General features: G+C 26.2%; 1 protein-coding gene and 1 long non-coding RNA gene across 2 annotated transcripts; one reads left to right on the plus strand and one right to left on the minus strand.

Annotated features, from left to right (window-relative positions):
* The first annotated feature begins 11019 nt into the window (after window positions 1-11019).
* LOC146883447 (uncharacterized) lies at window positions 11020-11962 on the plus strand. The gene is made up of 2 exons (XR_014984576.1): window positions 11020-11362; window positions 11503-11962. It is a non-coding gene; the product is annotated as an uncharacterized LOC146883447 (long non-coding RNA).
* Window positions 11963-17278: 5316 nt separating this feature from the next.
* Window positions 17279-18001, minus strand: LOC146883448 (putative defensin-like protein 179). The gene is made up of 2 exons (XM_085666312.1): window positions 17827-18001; window positions 17279-17545 (listed from the first exon to the last, which is right to left on the minus strand). The coding sequence occupies exons 1-2, from the start codon at window positions 17885-17887 to the stop codon at window positions 17340-17342; spliced, it is 267 nt and encodes an 88-aa protein (XP_085522438.1). The 5' UTR covers window positions 17888-18001; the 3' UTR covers window positions 17279-17339.
* Window positions 18002-20458: the final 2457 nt, after the last annotated feature.

The following is a 20458-nucleotide window of genomic DNA, read 5'->3' on the forward strand; positions in this document are numbered from 1 at the left end:
AGAATTTCGGCCTTTGACATTCTCTTCTTATAAATGTAACAAGAGCATAGAGTGAGTTTGAAATATGTAAGTGTAGATAGAAGAGAGTGTGAGTGAAGTTTAATATTGTGTGCTCAAATGACTTGCATGAGGAGGTAGAGAGAGTACGATTTGAGCCAAGGATGACTTGCCGGCATATGGAAAAGCTTGATCTTTCCCAAAACATTGCCGGCGAGATATTCAGGTTCATTTTTACTCTCTCTACTCTCATACGAGTCTTTATAAAGAGCTTGATTTTCTTGTTGCATCATTTCAATTGTTTGTGGCTTGTTCAAATGTATATTATGTATGTATATCGGATCATTTAGGTGAGCCTTTCTGTTTTCTTTCTTCTTTTATAAGGAGAGGATATATGTACTTTCTCTTGCATATCACTATGAAGTGTATTTGTTCATATCTAGACGTCTTTGCTGAGTTTCTATTTTTCTTTTTTTCTGCTGAGCTTCTATTTTTATTTTTTCTGGATAAGCTCAATTACATCACAGAGAAAGACTAATTACAGCAATGCAGTACACTTTTACAAGAAACATCGGTACGATGATGGTTTTGGTGAGGGAAGTGAAGGTGGTCATGAAAATTTTTTTAGGATAGGCCATTTACTTTTGTGTCTATATATAACACACCTCATGTAATATTTTATACACGCTCAATAATATACAATTTTCTTCTTTCTATTTGTTTTCTATAAATTTATGTTAACATTGTCCCGCATAAAATAAACTCCTGCAAACTTATAATATTAACTTCAAAGTCCTTCACATACCTTGGTCATACTATAACACATGCTTTAGTTATGTTTCCAAATATTTTTATTCTTTCAAAATAATTTTTGTGTTGTATTCAAATCATCAAAATGAATTCTAATAACATCACAATTTAAATGACACTAACATTTAAAATTAAATTTATGTTTTCTTAGAATATAAAAATTATGAAGACGATAATGGAATGTTTATAAAAAAGTATAAAAATAATGTGAATATGAATATTATACAAGTATTATGTTATCATCAAATCTTAAATTCTATTCCAAGTCCATATCCTAATAATATCCTTAGGGTCACTAAAACTATACCATATATTGTGTCACTGTACTATGTACACTTGTCTTTTCATTATAGCTTATGATTATTAATCACTATAGTATATATAACTAATTGGTTTTGAAGCAAAGAAACTCCTTCATTACCGAAATATAGCATTAAGTAGATATATAACTACTTCCACACAAGTTATCAGAATCCATTGATAAGAGCCTCTCTATCTTCTCATTTGTATATCTAATATGTTTAATCAAAATTGTTATAAGGTTCCATGCAGTCAAAGTTAAAACAGCAAAACACTTTTTACCAATCTAACAACAAATACGATGGAATAGGTTTCAGATTATTCTAAAGTAATTTAAGAACTGAAGTTTTATATTAATTCAACTTTATAAAATTGAAATGGGGATTTTTATATTTATATATTATAAATTTGTCTGATTTTTAGTTGGTATAAAATTTTTAATTTCACATAAACCTTTATAAATAAAATAATATAGTAAATATTTTGACTCTTTGTTTTATTTGGTTTTAAAATCTAAATTAAATCTTTAAAATCATGTAATCAACTAATGTATTTAAATTAAATATCTATTTACAAAATCCCACTCTAAAGTAAATTATATTATATATATATATATATATATATATATATATATATATATATATATATATATATATGTAGAAATTAAAAAAATAAATAGCTTCCGTCAATGATTTTACATCGGAAAAGATGGAAAAATGATTTTTTATTATTATATTTTGACAACTTTCTCTTATAACTTCAGGTGTCATTTTCTAAGTGGTTTTTCATTTTCTCATTTTTTTATTCTTAATATTCCAAAATCACTTAAAAAATCACACCTCCTGTTATAAAAAAAAGTTGTCAAAATTTAATAGTCAAAATAAAATAAATGGTTTATGAAAATTCTAAAGCAGATCAGAACATATCACAGTAATAGAGAATCTGCATGATGAACTTAGAGCATAATATAAGAGGGACATGATATATATATATATATATATATATATATATATATATATATATATATATATATATATATATATATATATATATATATATATATATATATATATATATATATATATATATATATATATATATCTAGAATAGAAGCAATGAAATTTATACAAATCTTATCAGATACTCTTCTGATCTACTACAATTATGAGAACAAATTCACATCACAACGCCATTCACATAACTACTGTCTCGTTGTCTTCCCTTACACATTATTCTATTCCCACAACAATTATTCAACAATCAGGAAAACAGTTTTGGCCTTTCGGAAGGAAAATAAGCCAAAGTCAACTTTTGCTTCTTCCTGGCTAATAATTTTCAAAGCTACACGTACCAGATTTCAAATTGACTCCATACAATAACAACAGTTTGGATAAGAAACAAGGGTCAATTTCTAGTACATAAAAGTACTTTTTGGGATGTTTCTTTCTCATGCTTATAAATACCCAGGCTACCAACAAAATGTTGTTTGAAGTGTGGATTTGGAAGAGAAGTGTTGTTTGCTCAAAATTCTTGCATGGAGAGATAAGAGAGTGGTTCTGAGCCAAGGATGACTTGCTGGCTAAATTAATAACTATGATTTTGCTGGCGAGACATCTTGGCTCACCGGTGCTCTTTTTTCTTCCATATAAGACCTGTAAAAGAGCTTTCTTCATTAAAACAATAATGTGTCTGGTTGAAATATACTATATTAGCTATACCTAAACAATGTGACTTATAATCATATTTTAAAATGTGGTTGCAGTTTTTTCATCAACTTTTATATATTTGGATGGTTGAGTAATCGAGGGATATTACAGAATGTCCGATAAAGTTTACTAGAATAGACTTTATCTTGATTCTGATATCATGTTAGAAGTGGGTTTTAAGTCTAACTCAACCCTACAAAATCGACTTGTAAAATGAGAGGTTTGCACCTCATTTATATATTATGTGATTATCTTATTTCTAGTCCATGTAGGACTTCCAACACTGTCTTTGGTTCTCTGAGGATATATAACCATTTGATCCACTTGAATTCAGAGAGACCGGGCATGATTGAAACTATTCTACGAATGTATCAGCAGTTTAATGCTTTGTATGGAGAATATGAGCCATGTGAAATGAATATCATTTCATAAATTTGACTGCAAAATTGGTGATCTGTGTCTGCATGATTCTGCAACATAAATTATTCTGAGTTCATATCAAATAGTATTCATTAAACATTAAAAGAGTGGTTCACTGTTAATGAGACAAAAAATAAATAACTGAGAAAATGCACATTAAATAAGCACCAAAAATTATTTCAATTTAGTACACACAGTGTTTTAAAATTTAATTTCTCAGAAAAACAAAATCATGTTAGTTCACTTGGCAACATGCTCCATATGTATTTTGTATTACGTACTGTTTTGCTAATTGAAAAAATAATAACATTAGGATGCTGCCCAAAGTTCATCTTTGACCTCTTATTTCTGTTTTAAATTCCTATTTCTCCATAATGGAACTGCACTTTAAAATTGATGAATAAATCAATAGCTCAAAAATAAAACTTTAAAACTAGTTTCATATATGTGCTTATTATATACACTTTTAGTTATAAATAAGAGTTTTTTTTCTAATTTTTGAATTAAACATGATTTTAATCCTAAATTATAATTCAAAATTGAAATTTATTCATAAATTTGATATATTAATTTTAAAATTTTAAAAATAAATAATTTTTTTAACATATTAAACATGTTATATATTAACTAGCAAAAACAGGCACTGTCGCGTCGGTGTATCCACATTTTTTAATTTTTATAAGATCAATAATATTTATTTTTAAAATATATATAATAAATTTTAAAATAATTATTAAATAAAATAACGGTTAAAAATTATTTTAAAACAACGGTCATTAAAAAAACGGTTAAAAAATAATTATAAAATAAATAATTTTTAAAATAATAATTAAGGATAAAATTGAAAAATAAAAAGTGTATAAAAAAGAGAAATCATTTTATATATCGTTATAGATATTTGAATTATTTATATATTCTTGTTCGAATAAAATTTTAAACTATTCACCTCATTTCAAATAAACGATTACATTTTTCATTAGCTACGTGAGACTATATCCACGTCAAATAAAGTACAATAACACGTTTTCATCAAAATAATCTATTTTCCAATTTAAGTGTAACTGTTAATTTATCTTATCAAATAAAATATAACTCTTACTGCTAAAGCGTAAAAAATAAAATTTAATTGATAAATTTTATTTAAATTTTGAAATTATCGTATAAATATTTTGCAAAACTTTAAATTTAAATGATGAGTCTTCTTGGTATCACAAAATGCTGTGTAATCCTACCCTTAGGAAAAGAAAAGTATAAAACAACTTTTTCTTTTACTTTTTTTTTCCTATATAAAGAGCATTATTCTTTGAATACAGATATCTGTTCTCAATTGACAATGACAAATCAATTGACTATGGAGAATTGAAGAGGGTGTTACAGAAAATTCGTAATGAATATCATATTATAGCACAGTGAATCAGATTTTCTTTATGAGGCCAGCAATGGTGGTGTAACAAAAGTTTTTTGTAGTATAAAGTGATATTTTTGGGATGGATAAGATGCCATAAATGTTATTTACATCGGCATTTTGTGCCTGTAACCTTAAATTTAATATCTGAGTTATAAAAATCACTGCTTTAACCTTTTTTCTCTGGGCAAGATATTATTAAGTGACCTAATACAAGTAATCAACACTGTAATTTAGGTTTAAATATATATATTTGTTCGATATTTTTTTGTTTTTATTTAATTTGTTTTTTATTTTCGTTTTGTGTTCAATTATATTTTCATTTTTGTTATATTTTAGTCAATTTAATTATTTTACTAACGGTATTTAAATAGTTAACGTTTTTGAACAGTATATATCACATGTCAACTCTTCGTTTTTTTTATTTTTATTTTTTTTAATTTTATTTATTTTTTAAAATTTTTTAATTTCAAAAAAATTGTCCATGTGTCAATTTATAATTGTGTCACGTGTCAGTTTGTAGTTGTATTGTTTATTTTTGTTCAATTTAGTCTCAATATTAGTTATTTTTGTTCAATTTAGTCCCAATATTCGTTATTTTTGTTCAATTAAGTCCCTATATTCGTTATTTTTGTTCAATTCAGTCTCTATATTCGTTATTTTTGACCTTTTTTTTTGAAGTCAGTCATTCAATGCAAGAATTGCTTAGATACCTGTAAGTGAAGCTTATTTGAGTCGTGTAATAAATGTCCTAGCTAAACTAATTGACTGACGGTCGATGAGAAATTTCAGCTTCGGAATCTCGATTAATAGAATCTCGCACTCCCGGTATTATTTCAAGACGTTCGGTATATGAGCCTCTCCAAACATGACTTATTACTATTGATTCGATGATCCCCACAGGACGGGGCCAACGAGAATTAATTATTGGAGATAGAGGCAGTAGCCACATATACAATTCTCAATCAACAGGGACAAAGTGTAAACATCCCATTGAATAACAAACAAAATATTAATTAGTAAGTTTAAAAAAATTGTTCAAAAAGTAATATACAGTTCCCCATTCATTTGTTCATTCTCCACTTATGTTAAAATCTGATTTGATCTTTTTTTTTCAAGCCAGTCACCTAGTACAAGAAATAAGGGTTGATTTTTATAACTTATAATCAAATTAGTGGTAGCACTAAAAAGAGAAAACAACAAGTCAAATATAAAATAGTTTCTTTCTTAAAATCTCTCTTTCAAGTAATACTTTCTTGACAAAACAATCCTAATTAACGAGGAAAAAATTATTGCATAACTTAAAAATAATTTCTAATGAATTACTATAATATAATTTTAAAACCTAACAATCATAGAATCTTTTATGAACAAATATTAGATTAAAATAATCTAACATAAAAGAAATGAAATTTATACACGGATCTCTATCATACCGTCATGGAAGTGAATTAAGAGAAAGTCTTATGAGATACTCTTATAATCAACTAAAATTCTGAGATCAAATTCACATGTGACAATGTCGTTACACAGACATGGGTTGCCACCAATCACCACAGCCATCTCCATGCCATGGCTTCTCATATATTATTCTATTCCCATAACTATTATTAACCAATCACCAATAGTTTATAAGGAAAAATTGGCCAAAGTCAACGCTTCTTCTTCCTGGCCAATCTTAAAGCTACATGTAGCAGATTCCAAATTCATTCCAAAACAATTACAAAGGTTCGGATAGGAAACAAGGGTCAATTTCTAGTACCTACAACTTTGATATTTTGCCTTTTTTGTGCCTATAAGTATACACACTCTATCAAACGGTTTGAAATGTGGTAGTGTTATTTGCTCAAATGTCTTGCATGAAGAGGTAAAGGGAGTATTTTTGAGCCAAGGATGACTTGCCGGCACACAATTATGTTTTCATCTTAGAATATTGTCGGCGAGACATCTTGGTTCACTTATGTTCTCTTTCCTCTCATATAAGACTTCCAAATGAGTTTGAACATGAAATATGTAATTATAACATGTTTTTCTTGAAATATTACATTAGGTATTGTTGTATATGAATGTTATTACTTGATCTAGCTATCTATATAAATAATTATCACTACAAAAATATTTATTGCAAATTTCTTATAAAATTTTGCAAGAAAAAATCTTCTTCTTTTTTATTTTTTGTGTTTTAATTGACAGATAATTTATTAGTGGATAATTATTTCTTACAAAATTATAAAGATATCATATATCTTTTGGTTTTAATTTTATTGACAGAGATATCATATATTTTATTTTTCTTTATTATTATCAGATATTTTGTAATATGAAAGTTCTCTTTGAGTTGCTTGTGAGTATTTGAGACTTCTCATGATTTATACATATCTAACATAGTATTAGAGTCATAGGTAAAAAGTCTATCCTAGCAAGATCTATGTTTCTTGGACATATAATTCTAACCGCTATCTCGGGTCGCTATCGGACCATCATTTCTAGTTCTACGTACGGGATGTATATACCTTAGCGTGAGAAGAGTGTGTTGGAAGTTCCACATAAGACAATTTCATAATATATAAGTGAGACACAAACCTCATTTTACAAGTTTGTTTTATGAGATTAAGTTAGACTTAAAATCCACTTTTTATTTCGGTATCAGAACTAATTGTCTTCTGCATTTTCTCCTTTATTTTTTCTCTTATATCATAGAATATTGTATATCTAACAAAGTTACTCAAATTTAAATAAAATTGTATTATTTGTTTAACCAACCTTTATACTCTAATTATCCTATATCAAATTGTCTCCCTCTTACACAAAGATGTTAATTTGTTGTAATCCTTCCTTCATTTTAAATTTAGTACATAATGTCATAGTTAGATCATTCATGAACATTTTCAACATGCCGGAAAACTTCTTAAAAGCACGTCATGGATAGGGATGGCAACGGGACGGGGCGGAGACGGGTTTCACTATCCCATACCTATTCCCGTAAAAAAAATTCATCATCATTTCCATCCCCAAACCCAACGGTTATCAAACTTTTATCTCATCCTCATCCCTACCGGGTAACAGGTATAATCTTGTACCCATACCCGTACCCGTTTTCTTAATACTTTAATATTAATTTTAATTAATTTTTATAAAATAATAAAAAATTACGGTAAAGGAAACATAATATTATCAAATATTCAATATTAGGAGTATGGTTGTTTCTTCGATATCAAATATTTTGAAATAAATTATAATTGTTTACATTTTAGATTAGAATACCAAATAAAATTTAATGAGAACCAAAACATTTTTGCAAACATTAATGAAACCTAGTTGATAAATTTTAAAAATATTTTTTTTAAAATATAAAAGGAAAAAAATATTTAAATTAAAATATATTTGAAATGTTTGTTTACTTCAATTTTTTAAATTATAATGAATCTATTTTTTATACACTAATAAAAGTTATAATACATCACTTGATTAAAATGACACAAAGAACAAATAATAAATATAATAATAAAATTTTAATATAGATCTTGTATCTTTTGAACCACAATATATGTTGGATGGTGGTAAAAAAATATTAATGACAATTACATTAAATTTTTATATTGTAGTAAATAAAAATTATTTATACAATTATAGTGAAAAACTTAAAGTATGATTGTAATGAGTTAGAAAATAAAAAATAATTAGATAAAATTTATCGAAATAGTATTCTACATGATGAAAATAAACAAAAAATAAAAATATTAAAAAATTAACAAATGTGTGTCTTATAAACAATTTGGAGACTATTGGAAGGAATCACACAAAGGAAAACAAATATATAATTAAAAGTATGATAAGATGAAAAATATCTTAGAGATCTAAGAACACTTTTCAAATATCAACATATATACTCAATGGTTGATAAAAAAATGATGCGAAAAACAAATAGTAAACATAATAAAATTTTACCACAGATCTTGTATCTTTTAAACTCCAATATATGTTGGATGGGGATAAAAAAATATTCATGACAATTACATTAAATTTTTATATGGTAGTAAATAAAAATTATTTATACAATTATATTGAAAATATTAAAGTATGATTGTAATGAGTTAGAAAATAAAAAATAATTAGATAAAATTTATCGAAATAGTATTCTATATGATGAAAATAAACAAAAATAAAAATATTAAAAAATTAACAAATATGTGTCTTATAAACAATTTGGAGACTATCGGAAGGAATTGTACAAAGAAAAACAAATGTATAATTAAGGTTATGATAAGACGAAAAACATTTTAGAGATCTAAGAAAACTTTTCAAATATCAACATATATACTCAATGGTTGAGAAATAACAATTTTTTTAACGAAATAAAAGAGTTCTTCAAATGAAACAAAAATTAATAATAATAAGTAAAGATTTTTTTTTATATTACCTAGTAAATGAAATGTTTATGCTATTAAACACTTAAATTGAGAGTATTAAACATTCTCGGGTGAAAGGAAAATATACAATAAATAGAAATATTAAAAATTAATAGAAATATTCAAATGTTAGACATAAATTTTTTTTAATTGACATACATCATTTTAACAAAATTACATAAAGGTTATGATAAGATAAAAAAATATATTAGAAATGCGAATGAGTTTAATGGCAAACAAAATATTTAGAAAAAATAAGAAATAGAAAGAATATATATATATATATATATATATATATATATATATATATATATATATATATATATATATATATATATATAGAGGGTTACTTAATTAATTGTGAATATTTTAATAATTTAAATGAGAATGGAGATATGGCGGGGACGGGTATTATGACGGGATATATTCATCCACATTCCCATACCCAATTGAAAAAATCGGAAATTCTCCATACCCATACTCATACCCAGTCAATGCGGAAATTTTCCGTCAAAACGGGGACGGGTTTAGACAATACTCACGGGACGGGTTTATTTGCCATCTCTAGTCGTGCATCATATTTAAAACATAAAACACACAGATAGAATAACATTTACAACAATATCACTAATCAAACTTTTTAAAAGCAAGTAATCCATTTTATTTAAAGGAAAGCACAGAAATATAAACATAACATTTGATAAACCCTCCACTGACCACCAAATATGCTTATGAAATGCATGAAATAATAGTTTTTTTTTGTCAGTAGAAAAAAATTGAAATATAGAAAGCACTTTCAACACATACAAAGTGAAAAAAAAATTACATTAAAAACAATAAAACAGAGCCTCTTATAAAAGAGTAAACCAATGAAACAAATCAAATAAATTACAGGCATATTTGTCTAAAACTCAGTTAATAAAATAAATTACATGATAAATATTTTTTTGTGGTAGTAATTCTGTATATTTTCACTATTCAATGCATTATTATGAATATAATATTACAAAGTCTGTCTCCATCAACGTAAAAGTAAACATAAAGGTACTCTTACCACACATAAAGAACAATACTGATTCGAGAATAGAACAATTTTTAGCAAACAATCAATCTTTAACACGTTAATCTCTCTTGACCAAAACATTGACAGATTGTTCGATGATGGGATTGACTTCTGTATCACTTCAACAGCTTGCAACTTCTGCTCAATTTTTTAATGGCTGAGACATTATTCCATTACTGTTCCAACATCTTCTTCTTAATTGGAAAATCTCGAAAGTCAAAGGTCGTGTCGTGTCCCATATCATATTCTTCTTTTTCAACCCTTTTCTGCACTATACACCAATTATATTATTCCTTAGCACCTTATGTACTAATAATTAAGATATCATGTGATAATTCATGTCTGACCTTTCATCAATATCAATAAAATACGAATCTAATTTACATATAAAAAATTAATATGACTTTCGATCTAAGATCTTAAAATAATGAATTTATGATCTTTTTTATAAATAATTCATGACTCAGATTTCACGTAACTCTATGTTGTGCCATAACAAAAAAGGGATGGCCATGTAGTGGCACAAATCCTCATTAATTACCCTCTTTTTTATGAAAGATGTTATTCCAAGAAAAAGAAATATAATTAGTCAATTGATTGAAACATGAATGGTTGGTGGAGAACCCCATCAATCTTGATTGTGCTAAAGTGGCCAACCCAAATGCCGAAGGAAGAAGGTCTTGGAAGAAAATGAGATACTTTTTTCAAATGGAATGTTTTTATCAAACAGATAGAATTGTTGGATTGCCCTTTCGGAGTAACACCTATCAATTTTCTCCAAAAGATTATTAAAGTCAAAATGATAATAATGTCCATTGCATGAAAGCATCAACTTTTGCCACTATAGGCCCTACCTTGAGCTTATAAAAGGACACTAACTGAGTAACTATATAGCAACACATAGCTTATGGATCCAAATTCATTAGCCAAGTGAAAACAAGTTTGGAGAAGTTGCTAAGTTTTTGTCTAAAAGTCTTTCATGGAGAGGTTGAAAGTGGAATGAAGCCAAGGATGACTTGCCGGCATTAATTTGCTACCAAACTAGCAATTTAGGTCGTTTCATTTGCTGGTTTTTCCGGCAGGTCATCCTACGGCTATATTTCACTTTTTTTCTCTCATGTCAGACTCTAATGACTTTCTTTTTTGTATAGTTTGAAGATGTTCTTTGATATTATTAGAATTTTATGTTGGAAAAAGATGTGCAAATTTGATTAAGCTGGCCAAAAGAGTCAAATATCTCCATGTTTCAGAAGTTTGTAACATATTCAACATTATAATGCTTTTCTTAATTAAAAGCATTGTTTTTATACTTTTTTTTTTGTGTATTTCACTATTAATTATATTACATATATATGAAGATTATTTGTGAAGAACTGTGTTATGTTCATGCAGGTCTTTTTGAGGTTTTCTGATGGCTATTATATACATCAGGGAGGGGAAGAGCACGAAGAGCACTTGTGTGTTGTAAACAGTGAAATCAATGTGTTAGACTTTGATATGTTGATGAAGTGAGTTTTCTGAGGGTGGTGCTACTCCTTTCTATGCACTTAAGGGTTTATTTCTAGGGTAGGAATGAACATTTCAATAGCATTTGATATCAGAAATCTGCCACATAATTTGGTATGATCCAATATTTTCAGGAAAATGGAAAGACATGTGATAGAGTGGAGATTTCTTACAAGGTGAAAATGCAGACATTTAGAACATAGTTTTACAATTTTTGATAATGTATGAAAGGCTTGTATTGTTTGGGGTCAGTGTTATTGGGAGTGCAGTTAGTAATTATGGGTTGCAGTTAGAAAAAGCCTGAAGAAAGTTATATATTAATGGGACCGCCATCATTTTTTACTTATTGTTAACTCTCTACTTCGATCATCATTAGATTATCTATAATGTAATGTGATATAATGATCTAATGGTGATTGAAGTAGTGAATTAAAAGTAGATCAAAAAATAAATTAAAATATCGTTATCCAAAATTATATATTATCGTGAACAATATCAATGTATCATTGAAGAATTTCACATTCTAATATTTATTTTTCTTCTCTCTTATTTCCTTTTATCTCATCCCATAACATAAAAAGGCTTATAAGTACTAAATTAATAAACTTATAAATAATTTAAGGTTGTTTTTCCAGAGGAAAAGAAAAAATATGAATGTAAATGAGCCAAAGAAAACATGTTCAAGTTATATTTAAGTTAAATTCAAATTTTAAAGTAGTTGTAAAAATAATAGGTCAACTTCTAAACACAGTTAAAATTATTAAGATATGTTCAGATGAAGTTGTCCTTTTTGTAGGATCATATTTTATCTAATGTTAATTAAATGTTCTTTTGCTAAAGATTTTAAAAGAAAAAATTGTTAATGTCTATAAGATTTTCTCACATATATTACTCCTCTTATTTTGTTTAAAGTTGGTCATAACATATTTCGTAATATAGGTGGGAGAAACTCTAAGTCAACCTTGACTGCGATAACTTTTTTTTTTCGTATTAATTTTAAAATATTTTAATTGACATTAGTCCAAAAAGATAAATAATCTTAGTTGATGTAAATCCTGAAAAATCTGTGTCCTTATCAAATTTGCTCAAAAAAGTTACATTATTAATTGAAAAATTGTTAGAAATATTTAATATAATTTAAAAATAAATAAATAATATAACTTTTAATGTCTTGATTTGTATCTTTATATTGAGAAAAACATTTTTTTCAATTTGTTCAGAATTTTCAGTCTAATATATTATTAATATAGATATTAATACAGGTGTTCCATGAGTTCCCATTTAAAAGATATGTCATTAACTCAATCGATTGATTTAAAAATTATAAATTTTGGAGTTAATATGTGTTAATAATAAAAAAAATTACAAAGATTTTGTTATTTTGTCCATAGAATTGCCAGAAGTGTTTCTAATTTTGTTCACAAAATTATACAAGAAGTTTGATAAGAGATTATTCAAACTATTTAATTTTGTAAAATATTAGAAATGAAAATTACGACTTTTTGTTTTAATAGAAGTAATGAATGTATATCTTTATAAATATATTTATTTTTTGTATTATTCCTTAAATAACATCTCCATAGTGTCAATCTATAATGGTATAGTGAAAAATAAAATAAAATATTTTATTTTAAGTGATAAATGTTATATTACATGCTTTAACTCGTCCAAAATATATATGGAGAAACTTTATACTCTATTTGTCATATTCTCACATTGAATTTCTTAAAAAATTTGATAAAATTTCTTAGGAGTTATAAAAGAAATCATATATATATATATATATATATATATATATATATATATATATATATATATATATATATATATATATATAAAATATGTCAAATTATGTGGTGTCTTGCAAAGACTCATATAAGAAGAAGAAAAACTTTTTGATTATTTATTTTGAAATGATTGAAACTTCTTACAATTATTATGAAATGTAGAGATATTTCCTTTAAAAAATAAATTGATTAAATTTGTCTGTGATATCTCTGGTATTGTTTTCTCGTTTAGTCATAATATTATTTGTAATTATTCTATAGTTGATATTCCTAAAATTTTTTGAGATTATTGAAGAAATATTATACGAAATTACTTTGGGGAAAATTTTCAAAAAACAAAATGTGCCATTTTTTCAAAGCACAAATACTCATTCCTTTCATCTGGTTTAAAAAAACAAATATATTCTCTCATTTCCTCCCCATTACATATTTCTACATATATTTTTTTGAAATATTCTATTCCCACCGATAAAAAGGAACTTTTTAGCATTGGGGCAGTGCCAGTTGACCGAAGAAAAAGAGGATGATGCTTTAATCACAGAAAATGTGTGTTTTTTAGCATTTGAAACTTCAAATCCATCATTCATATGTATTAAAAAAAGTTAAAACAAAGGAATTTGAGCTTAAACGTGATCATAAATCTAGGTTTGACTTGATTTGATATAAAGAAAAAGATAGAAACACAGAAATTGGGCTTTCAGAACCCTATGAGATGTTGGAAAGAGAAAAGAGATTAGGGTTTTGGTGAAAGAGTTTTTGATGCATAGGGTTCAAAGATGAACGAATCTGCAACAATGCTAGAAAGAAAGCTTGATTTTCTTCTTCTCATGTAACACTCTTCACACCTTATCACATTCATTTATACACTACACCAACATTTTTAGTAAGGTATATATATTATTTGAAGTTAATTTTATTATAAATTAGTAGTGTAAACACAGTGGTGATAACTTCTATGTATGCATTTTTTAAATTTAAATGATATTATATTAATAGATAATAATAATTTAATGTTATTAAGTTAATACATAAAATAAATATATATTTATTAAAAGTGAAATGAAAAGAATAAAAAAAATAATTGTTGATGATTAAATAAAAGGAAAAAAGATAAACAGTTTTATAGAAAATAGATGAAAGTAACAGTTAATTTTAAAAAGTTTAATAATTATATTATAAAGAGTATAATTGTATTATGAAATGTATACACAAAATAGGAAAAAAAAATTATATATTATTATAGATAAATTATTATGTTCTTCTCGTTCTTATTATTAACTAATGAACGAGTCTTATTCATGCCAGTAGATTTTATCAATGTAGAATGTCATTTGATTTAATAGTATCATATATACGAATTTTATGTTATACTATCATAAATTTAAATTTCGTTGCCATTACTTTTTTATAATTATTTTAACGTAAGAATAACTTCTTAATAAATATAAATTCAGAAAAAATTACACATTTGATATACATATAATTTTATTATTATTAATTTATTAAATTCATTATTTATATTATATTTAATTTATAAATTAAATATATTAATATTATATTTCAGTTCATTATTTATATTTAATAAATTACATTAATGTTTAATTAATAATTTAGTTTTTATATTTAAGTTTATAATCATTATTTTTTTACTCAATTGGGTATCTTTATTTTTAAAATAGAGATAATTTGATTTCATTTATTAAGTGTTTAAATGAATTAGCAAGAGAGTCAACTTTTGTTCTATGATTTTATTTTATTTATCTTTTTTACTCTCTTCTTTCTAAACTATGGATTACAAAGTGAATCACAATCCAAGGGCGTTGATCTGCCCAAAACACGATGGGCTAAGTTAACATTTTCAGTCTATCAATCTATTTTAGTTTAGTCTGTCTACCCATCAAATTGGCGAGCAAAAAGTAGGAAAAAACACTACCATTAACACTAACATTCAATTGTCTGGATTATCATGTTGATAATATGTTATAAAATGAAGAAGAGAATAAGAAGAGAGAATACACACTAATTTTACCTACAGGAAAAATCTCTATTTATAAGATAAAAAGGCAAATGAAATGATACAATTACAATAATTAATACGAACAATTTAAATTACATTAATAATAATCAATTATGAGTTATTGTTAACAAGTGAATGGATATCCATTAATTTCAAAACAATCTTTTAATTTTAACTTATCTTACAAGACTAAAATTTCAGTCATTAAAATTGTAATTATAATAAAGTGAGTATTTGTTAAAAAAGATAAGAGAATGTGAATCATTGTTTAAGAAATAATTAATTTTATTAACTAAAATAATATAAATATATATAACTTAATTTTATAAAGAGAAAAATATTCTTTAAAATTTGTAAACAATAAAAATAATCATTTTAAAAATTCAATTAAATCTCAAATTGATCCTTTAATTATTATTTTTTTAAAATATTTTAGATCTTTAATATTATTTTTGGTTCGTTTTTTTTCTTAATTTAAATTTTTTTATATTTAATTATATTTTAATTTTTAATAACATTAAAATATAGTTATTTTATTATTTAATTATTTTTTAATTTTTATCCGTAAACGTTAAATAAAATATTATAACAATTATATAATATTTATGAGTATTCTTTAAAATAAAATTATATTACTTATGATCCAGTGAGACTTTATTTAATATTTAAAATAAAACTATATTACTTATGATTCAGTGAGATTTTATTTAATATCAAAGTTCATTATGAACTTTTATATATTTTAAGACGTATTAATTATTTTTAATCAATATTCTCGGCACACCAGTTACCAAGACGCAAAATAGTCAATAGTAAATTGTTTCAAAATCACATATTAATTGTTATTGTTAATCTGTGTTAAAAATTAAATTATTACAGACAATAGGGATAGAAGAAGCGTTGTACTAATAAATATATATTTAATGTTATGTTAAAAAGCTCCATGTACATTTAATTTATCTTTAACTAATATACCTGCTGTAACAGTCAGTGGAAAATATAATCATAGAGAGAAACAAAAAGTTTAAAATGTATTTTCAGTTCTAAATTGAGGCATTATTTTATTTTATTTTTTAATTAAAAAATTTCAGATTTTATAGGTCGATATCTCATAAAATGTTAATTTTAATTTTAGTTATTAAGTGTAGGGGTGTTAATAATATTGATGGTGTGACAAATAATGAACATGTTATGTCATAATGTCATGTTATTTGAGTTTAATTGACTGATATTATTTTTAAAATAATTATTAATTTTTTAGAATACCTTTTTAGTCTTTTAATTTGAACATATTTGTTTTTGGGGATTTCTAAATAAAATATTTCATTCTTTAGCTCTCCAAATTTGTAACCATCGTTTATCACATCATCAATATCTTTATTTTCTAATCCCAAAATGTTAAAAATAACATTTTTAAAACTGTAGAACAAACGGATAAAATGTTTGAATTGGTTGAAAAAAAACACAATATTACCCCTTAGAAAGAAGACAAAGCTTCATATTTAACAAAGTTTTTATCTGATTAACCTGTAATGATATTTTCAATAAGGTCAATATAAGTGCGTTCTAAATATTTTTCTTAATTTTTAATATATTTCGTACCTTCGAAAAAAAAAATATTGTCATCATTATAAATTTGTTTAAAAAAAAGTTAAATATATTTTAAACTTGGCAACTAAATATGTTTTAAGACAATAATTTTAATTAATGTGGAGTGAGAAACATTATTTATAATAATAATAAAAAAAACATAATAACACAATAAAAACATAATAAAAAAATAAAAAGAAACCCATTTAAACTAAAATCAATTCAATAACTCCCTGAATTTGTGCAAAAGAAGATTATAAGCAACCACTTTTGAAAAAAAAAAATAGACTTATTTAATAGACAGTGAATATGTAGATATAGAATTTGCCCTAATTTGGTTGACAAGCATATTTACATATACAAAAGTTGTAACCTTTAGCATAGAGTTTACAAGTCCCTACTCCATCTTTGTATTTTGCAGCACATTTTGAATTGCAGCATTCTTCACCACATTCCTCCTTGCAAAGTCCCTGAGAACCATTGCACTGCCTTATAGGATCATCATCATTTGAATCTTCTTTCACTTCTTTTTGCCCTATTATGCACACAAACAAATCAACAAAAATATTCATATCACTTCTTCACAATAATCATATATAATCCTAATTCAGGAAGAAAAACTATAAAGTTAATCTATCAGTAGAATCAGAAAGAAATACGCAAGAGATCGTGGATTCAATTCTCCTAATAATAAAAAATGGAAGATTGATTTAAGAAAGATGTGAAAAGTAAGATATGAGAAATTGTGGATTCAACTTCTCCATTAACGACGACTCACATTTTTTTATCAAAATAATAATTTAGAAAGAGACTAACCTGTAACTAGCATAACAAAAATGGTAAAGAGAAGAAAATGGAAGAAGATGTGCTTCACCATTCTGTGTTTTGGAGTCTCGAAATGATTTTGATGTGATATGCAGTGAAGATCATAGCGCTATAAATAAGAGTTTCTGTGCATTGACTCGAGGCTAGCGAGCAATATTATGATTGTTAAAAGCTGTCTTAATTAAGGTTTTGCTAAAACGTATATATAATATTAGAACTGTTAAAATGGATTGTTTTTAGAAGAAAAATATGAAAAATAAAAAATAAAACCGGTTATGATATGTAGTGCTGAAAAGTTTTAGAAAGGAGTAAGAATAGAGAGGATGTCACCAAATTACTTTATCCTGCAATTATACTTTCATACATGTCACGTGTTGACACGTATATGTATTTAATATTTTAAAATGTTTTACTCATATTTTTTAATGTAGTATTTAATTATATATATATATATATATATTAGTATTTTTATAATAGTAATAATGATTTATAAATTTTATATTAACAATTTTAATATGTATTATTTTAGTTTATATTTATACGATAATAATTATATATTTATTGTAATTTTAGACAATAGTGTACACTTTTTAATATATGTATATCGGTATCATATCTGATACCTTCATCATATTTTTTTTGTACATCATAACTAATTTAAAATCAGTTTCACTTTTGGAAAAACATCATTACATATTTATTTATCATAAATAAATATTTTGATTTATTTAAAGAGGTATTTAAAAACTACATGATGTTAGCAAAACTATTTTAATAAACTATAGAATAAAATTAATGTGCATTAAATTTTACTTTAAATATATTGAATGCTATTTATGAGTGTTAATTCACTAAAGTTTTCTTCTATTAAAAGGCAACTATAAATACTAAATAAATTAGTATTCCTAGAAGATAATGTCTTTGATTTAAAAAAAATGATAACAATAAACACCACATTTTATTTTTAATTATAAAAAAATTAAAATATTTTTTCAATTTCAAACTCTAATAATCCCTCCTTTCGTTTTTCTTATAAATGTCACATTTTTTTAAATACTTTTAGTTAGTTGTCATTTTTAGAGTTTATGTATATACTAATTAGTTTTTTGGTATTTAAAAATGTTCTGGTTCAGAAAAAATATTGGATAATTCTTCACCAAAACAAAAAGAAAGTTTTTATGACTTGTTTAGGCCAAAAAACTGTCGTCCCTTGACCATGGGAGTAACCTTCTTATTTATATCATAATTAGTTACAAAATATTAAATCCTAGATATACAAAATAAAATAATAACCAAAAGGAAATTATTTTCTGCTCCTAACATATCCCTAAATATAATAACAACCCAACAAAAAGGAAATTATCTTTCACTCCTAAAATATCTCCAAATATAATAACAACCTTATTAACTCCTACAAACACCACCAAGCCCAAAACTAACGGGATTAATATTCTCTCCCTCGGTGTTTTACCGAGCCGATACCAAAACCCACTTATTCTCTCGGTTTTTAACCGACTCAATCTTCTGGTCTAGTACATAGCTCTCCAAATTCTGCACGATCTCGCCCTTAAGATGAAGAGAGCAAAATTTGTCTTATCAATACTGCCCTTCACCACTTCCCGTAAAATCATCATTACTCCCTGCATTTACGCCTCCACGTGTAACTTATCTACCGTTACTCCCTGCATTTACGCCTCCACGTGTAATCTATCTAACGGTTACCCCTTCACTCCCTTTTTTGAATACCAAACGACGCTCGTTTCTCCCTTTCACTTTGCCCCATTAACTATTCTCGCACCTCTCACATTTGTCACACTCAAGCTTTTCGACTCCCCAACGTCTTGTTCAACCACCATTTCCTTCTTCCAGGTATTTCTTCTTTTCTCGTTCAAATTCCATACCTGCACTTTCTTGCCTCTTGTATTGGCTTCTTATACATTATCTTTGTTTTCTGCACTGTGTTTTAGCTTGAACTTGTTTTTCCCCTCTTTGATCGCCCCTAACTTATTTTGAGAAAACTTTTCCCTCGACATACCTTCAATCGCCCTCCATGAATGATCACTATAATGCCCTCTATTCCTGGGCCCCTCTGACCTTGCGGAGGGAAACCTCAACCATGACTACCCTTACTAGAGTTAGAGCTTTTAGACGCCACCAAACTTTATGTAAAAGCAATGAATCTGATGTAACCGTAATCGCCTGCGAGGGTGACGAACCTATCTGTAGGGATGGCAATTTATTCCCTATTTCCCCTCAAAAATTTACTTTTATGTACGTTACCTTATTTGAAAAACTAGGTTTGCGTCTTCCCTTTAACACCTTCGAAAAAGAACTCCTCACCATCCTGAATGTCTCTCCTTGCCAACTTCACCCTAACAGCTGGGCCTTCATTCGCGCCTTTCAGATTTTATGCACCCATTTCGGTATTACCCCTTCAAGCAACATGTTTCTCTATTTCTTCGAGTTACGAGCCCCTCACAAACAACTACTAGCATCTCTTAGTGGAGTTAGTGGCCGAGCTCTCCTAACCCTATACAACTCTTCTTACAAGGGTTTCAAAGGTATCTTCATAAAGATAGTCGCCCCCAACCATAGCCCTTCCCTTCTAGAAGGCTTCCCCTTG

This window comes from Vigna unguiculata, chromosome 9 (assembly GCF_037176805.1).
Source record: "Vigna unguiculata cultivar grain cowpea cultivar isolate G323 ecotype 2 chromosome 9, ASM3717680v1, whole genome shotgun sequence".
Classification (NCBI taxonomy): Eukaryota; Viridiplantae; Streptophyta; class Magnoliopsida; order Fabales; family Fabaceae; genus Vigna; species Vigna unguiculata.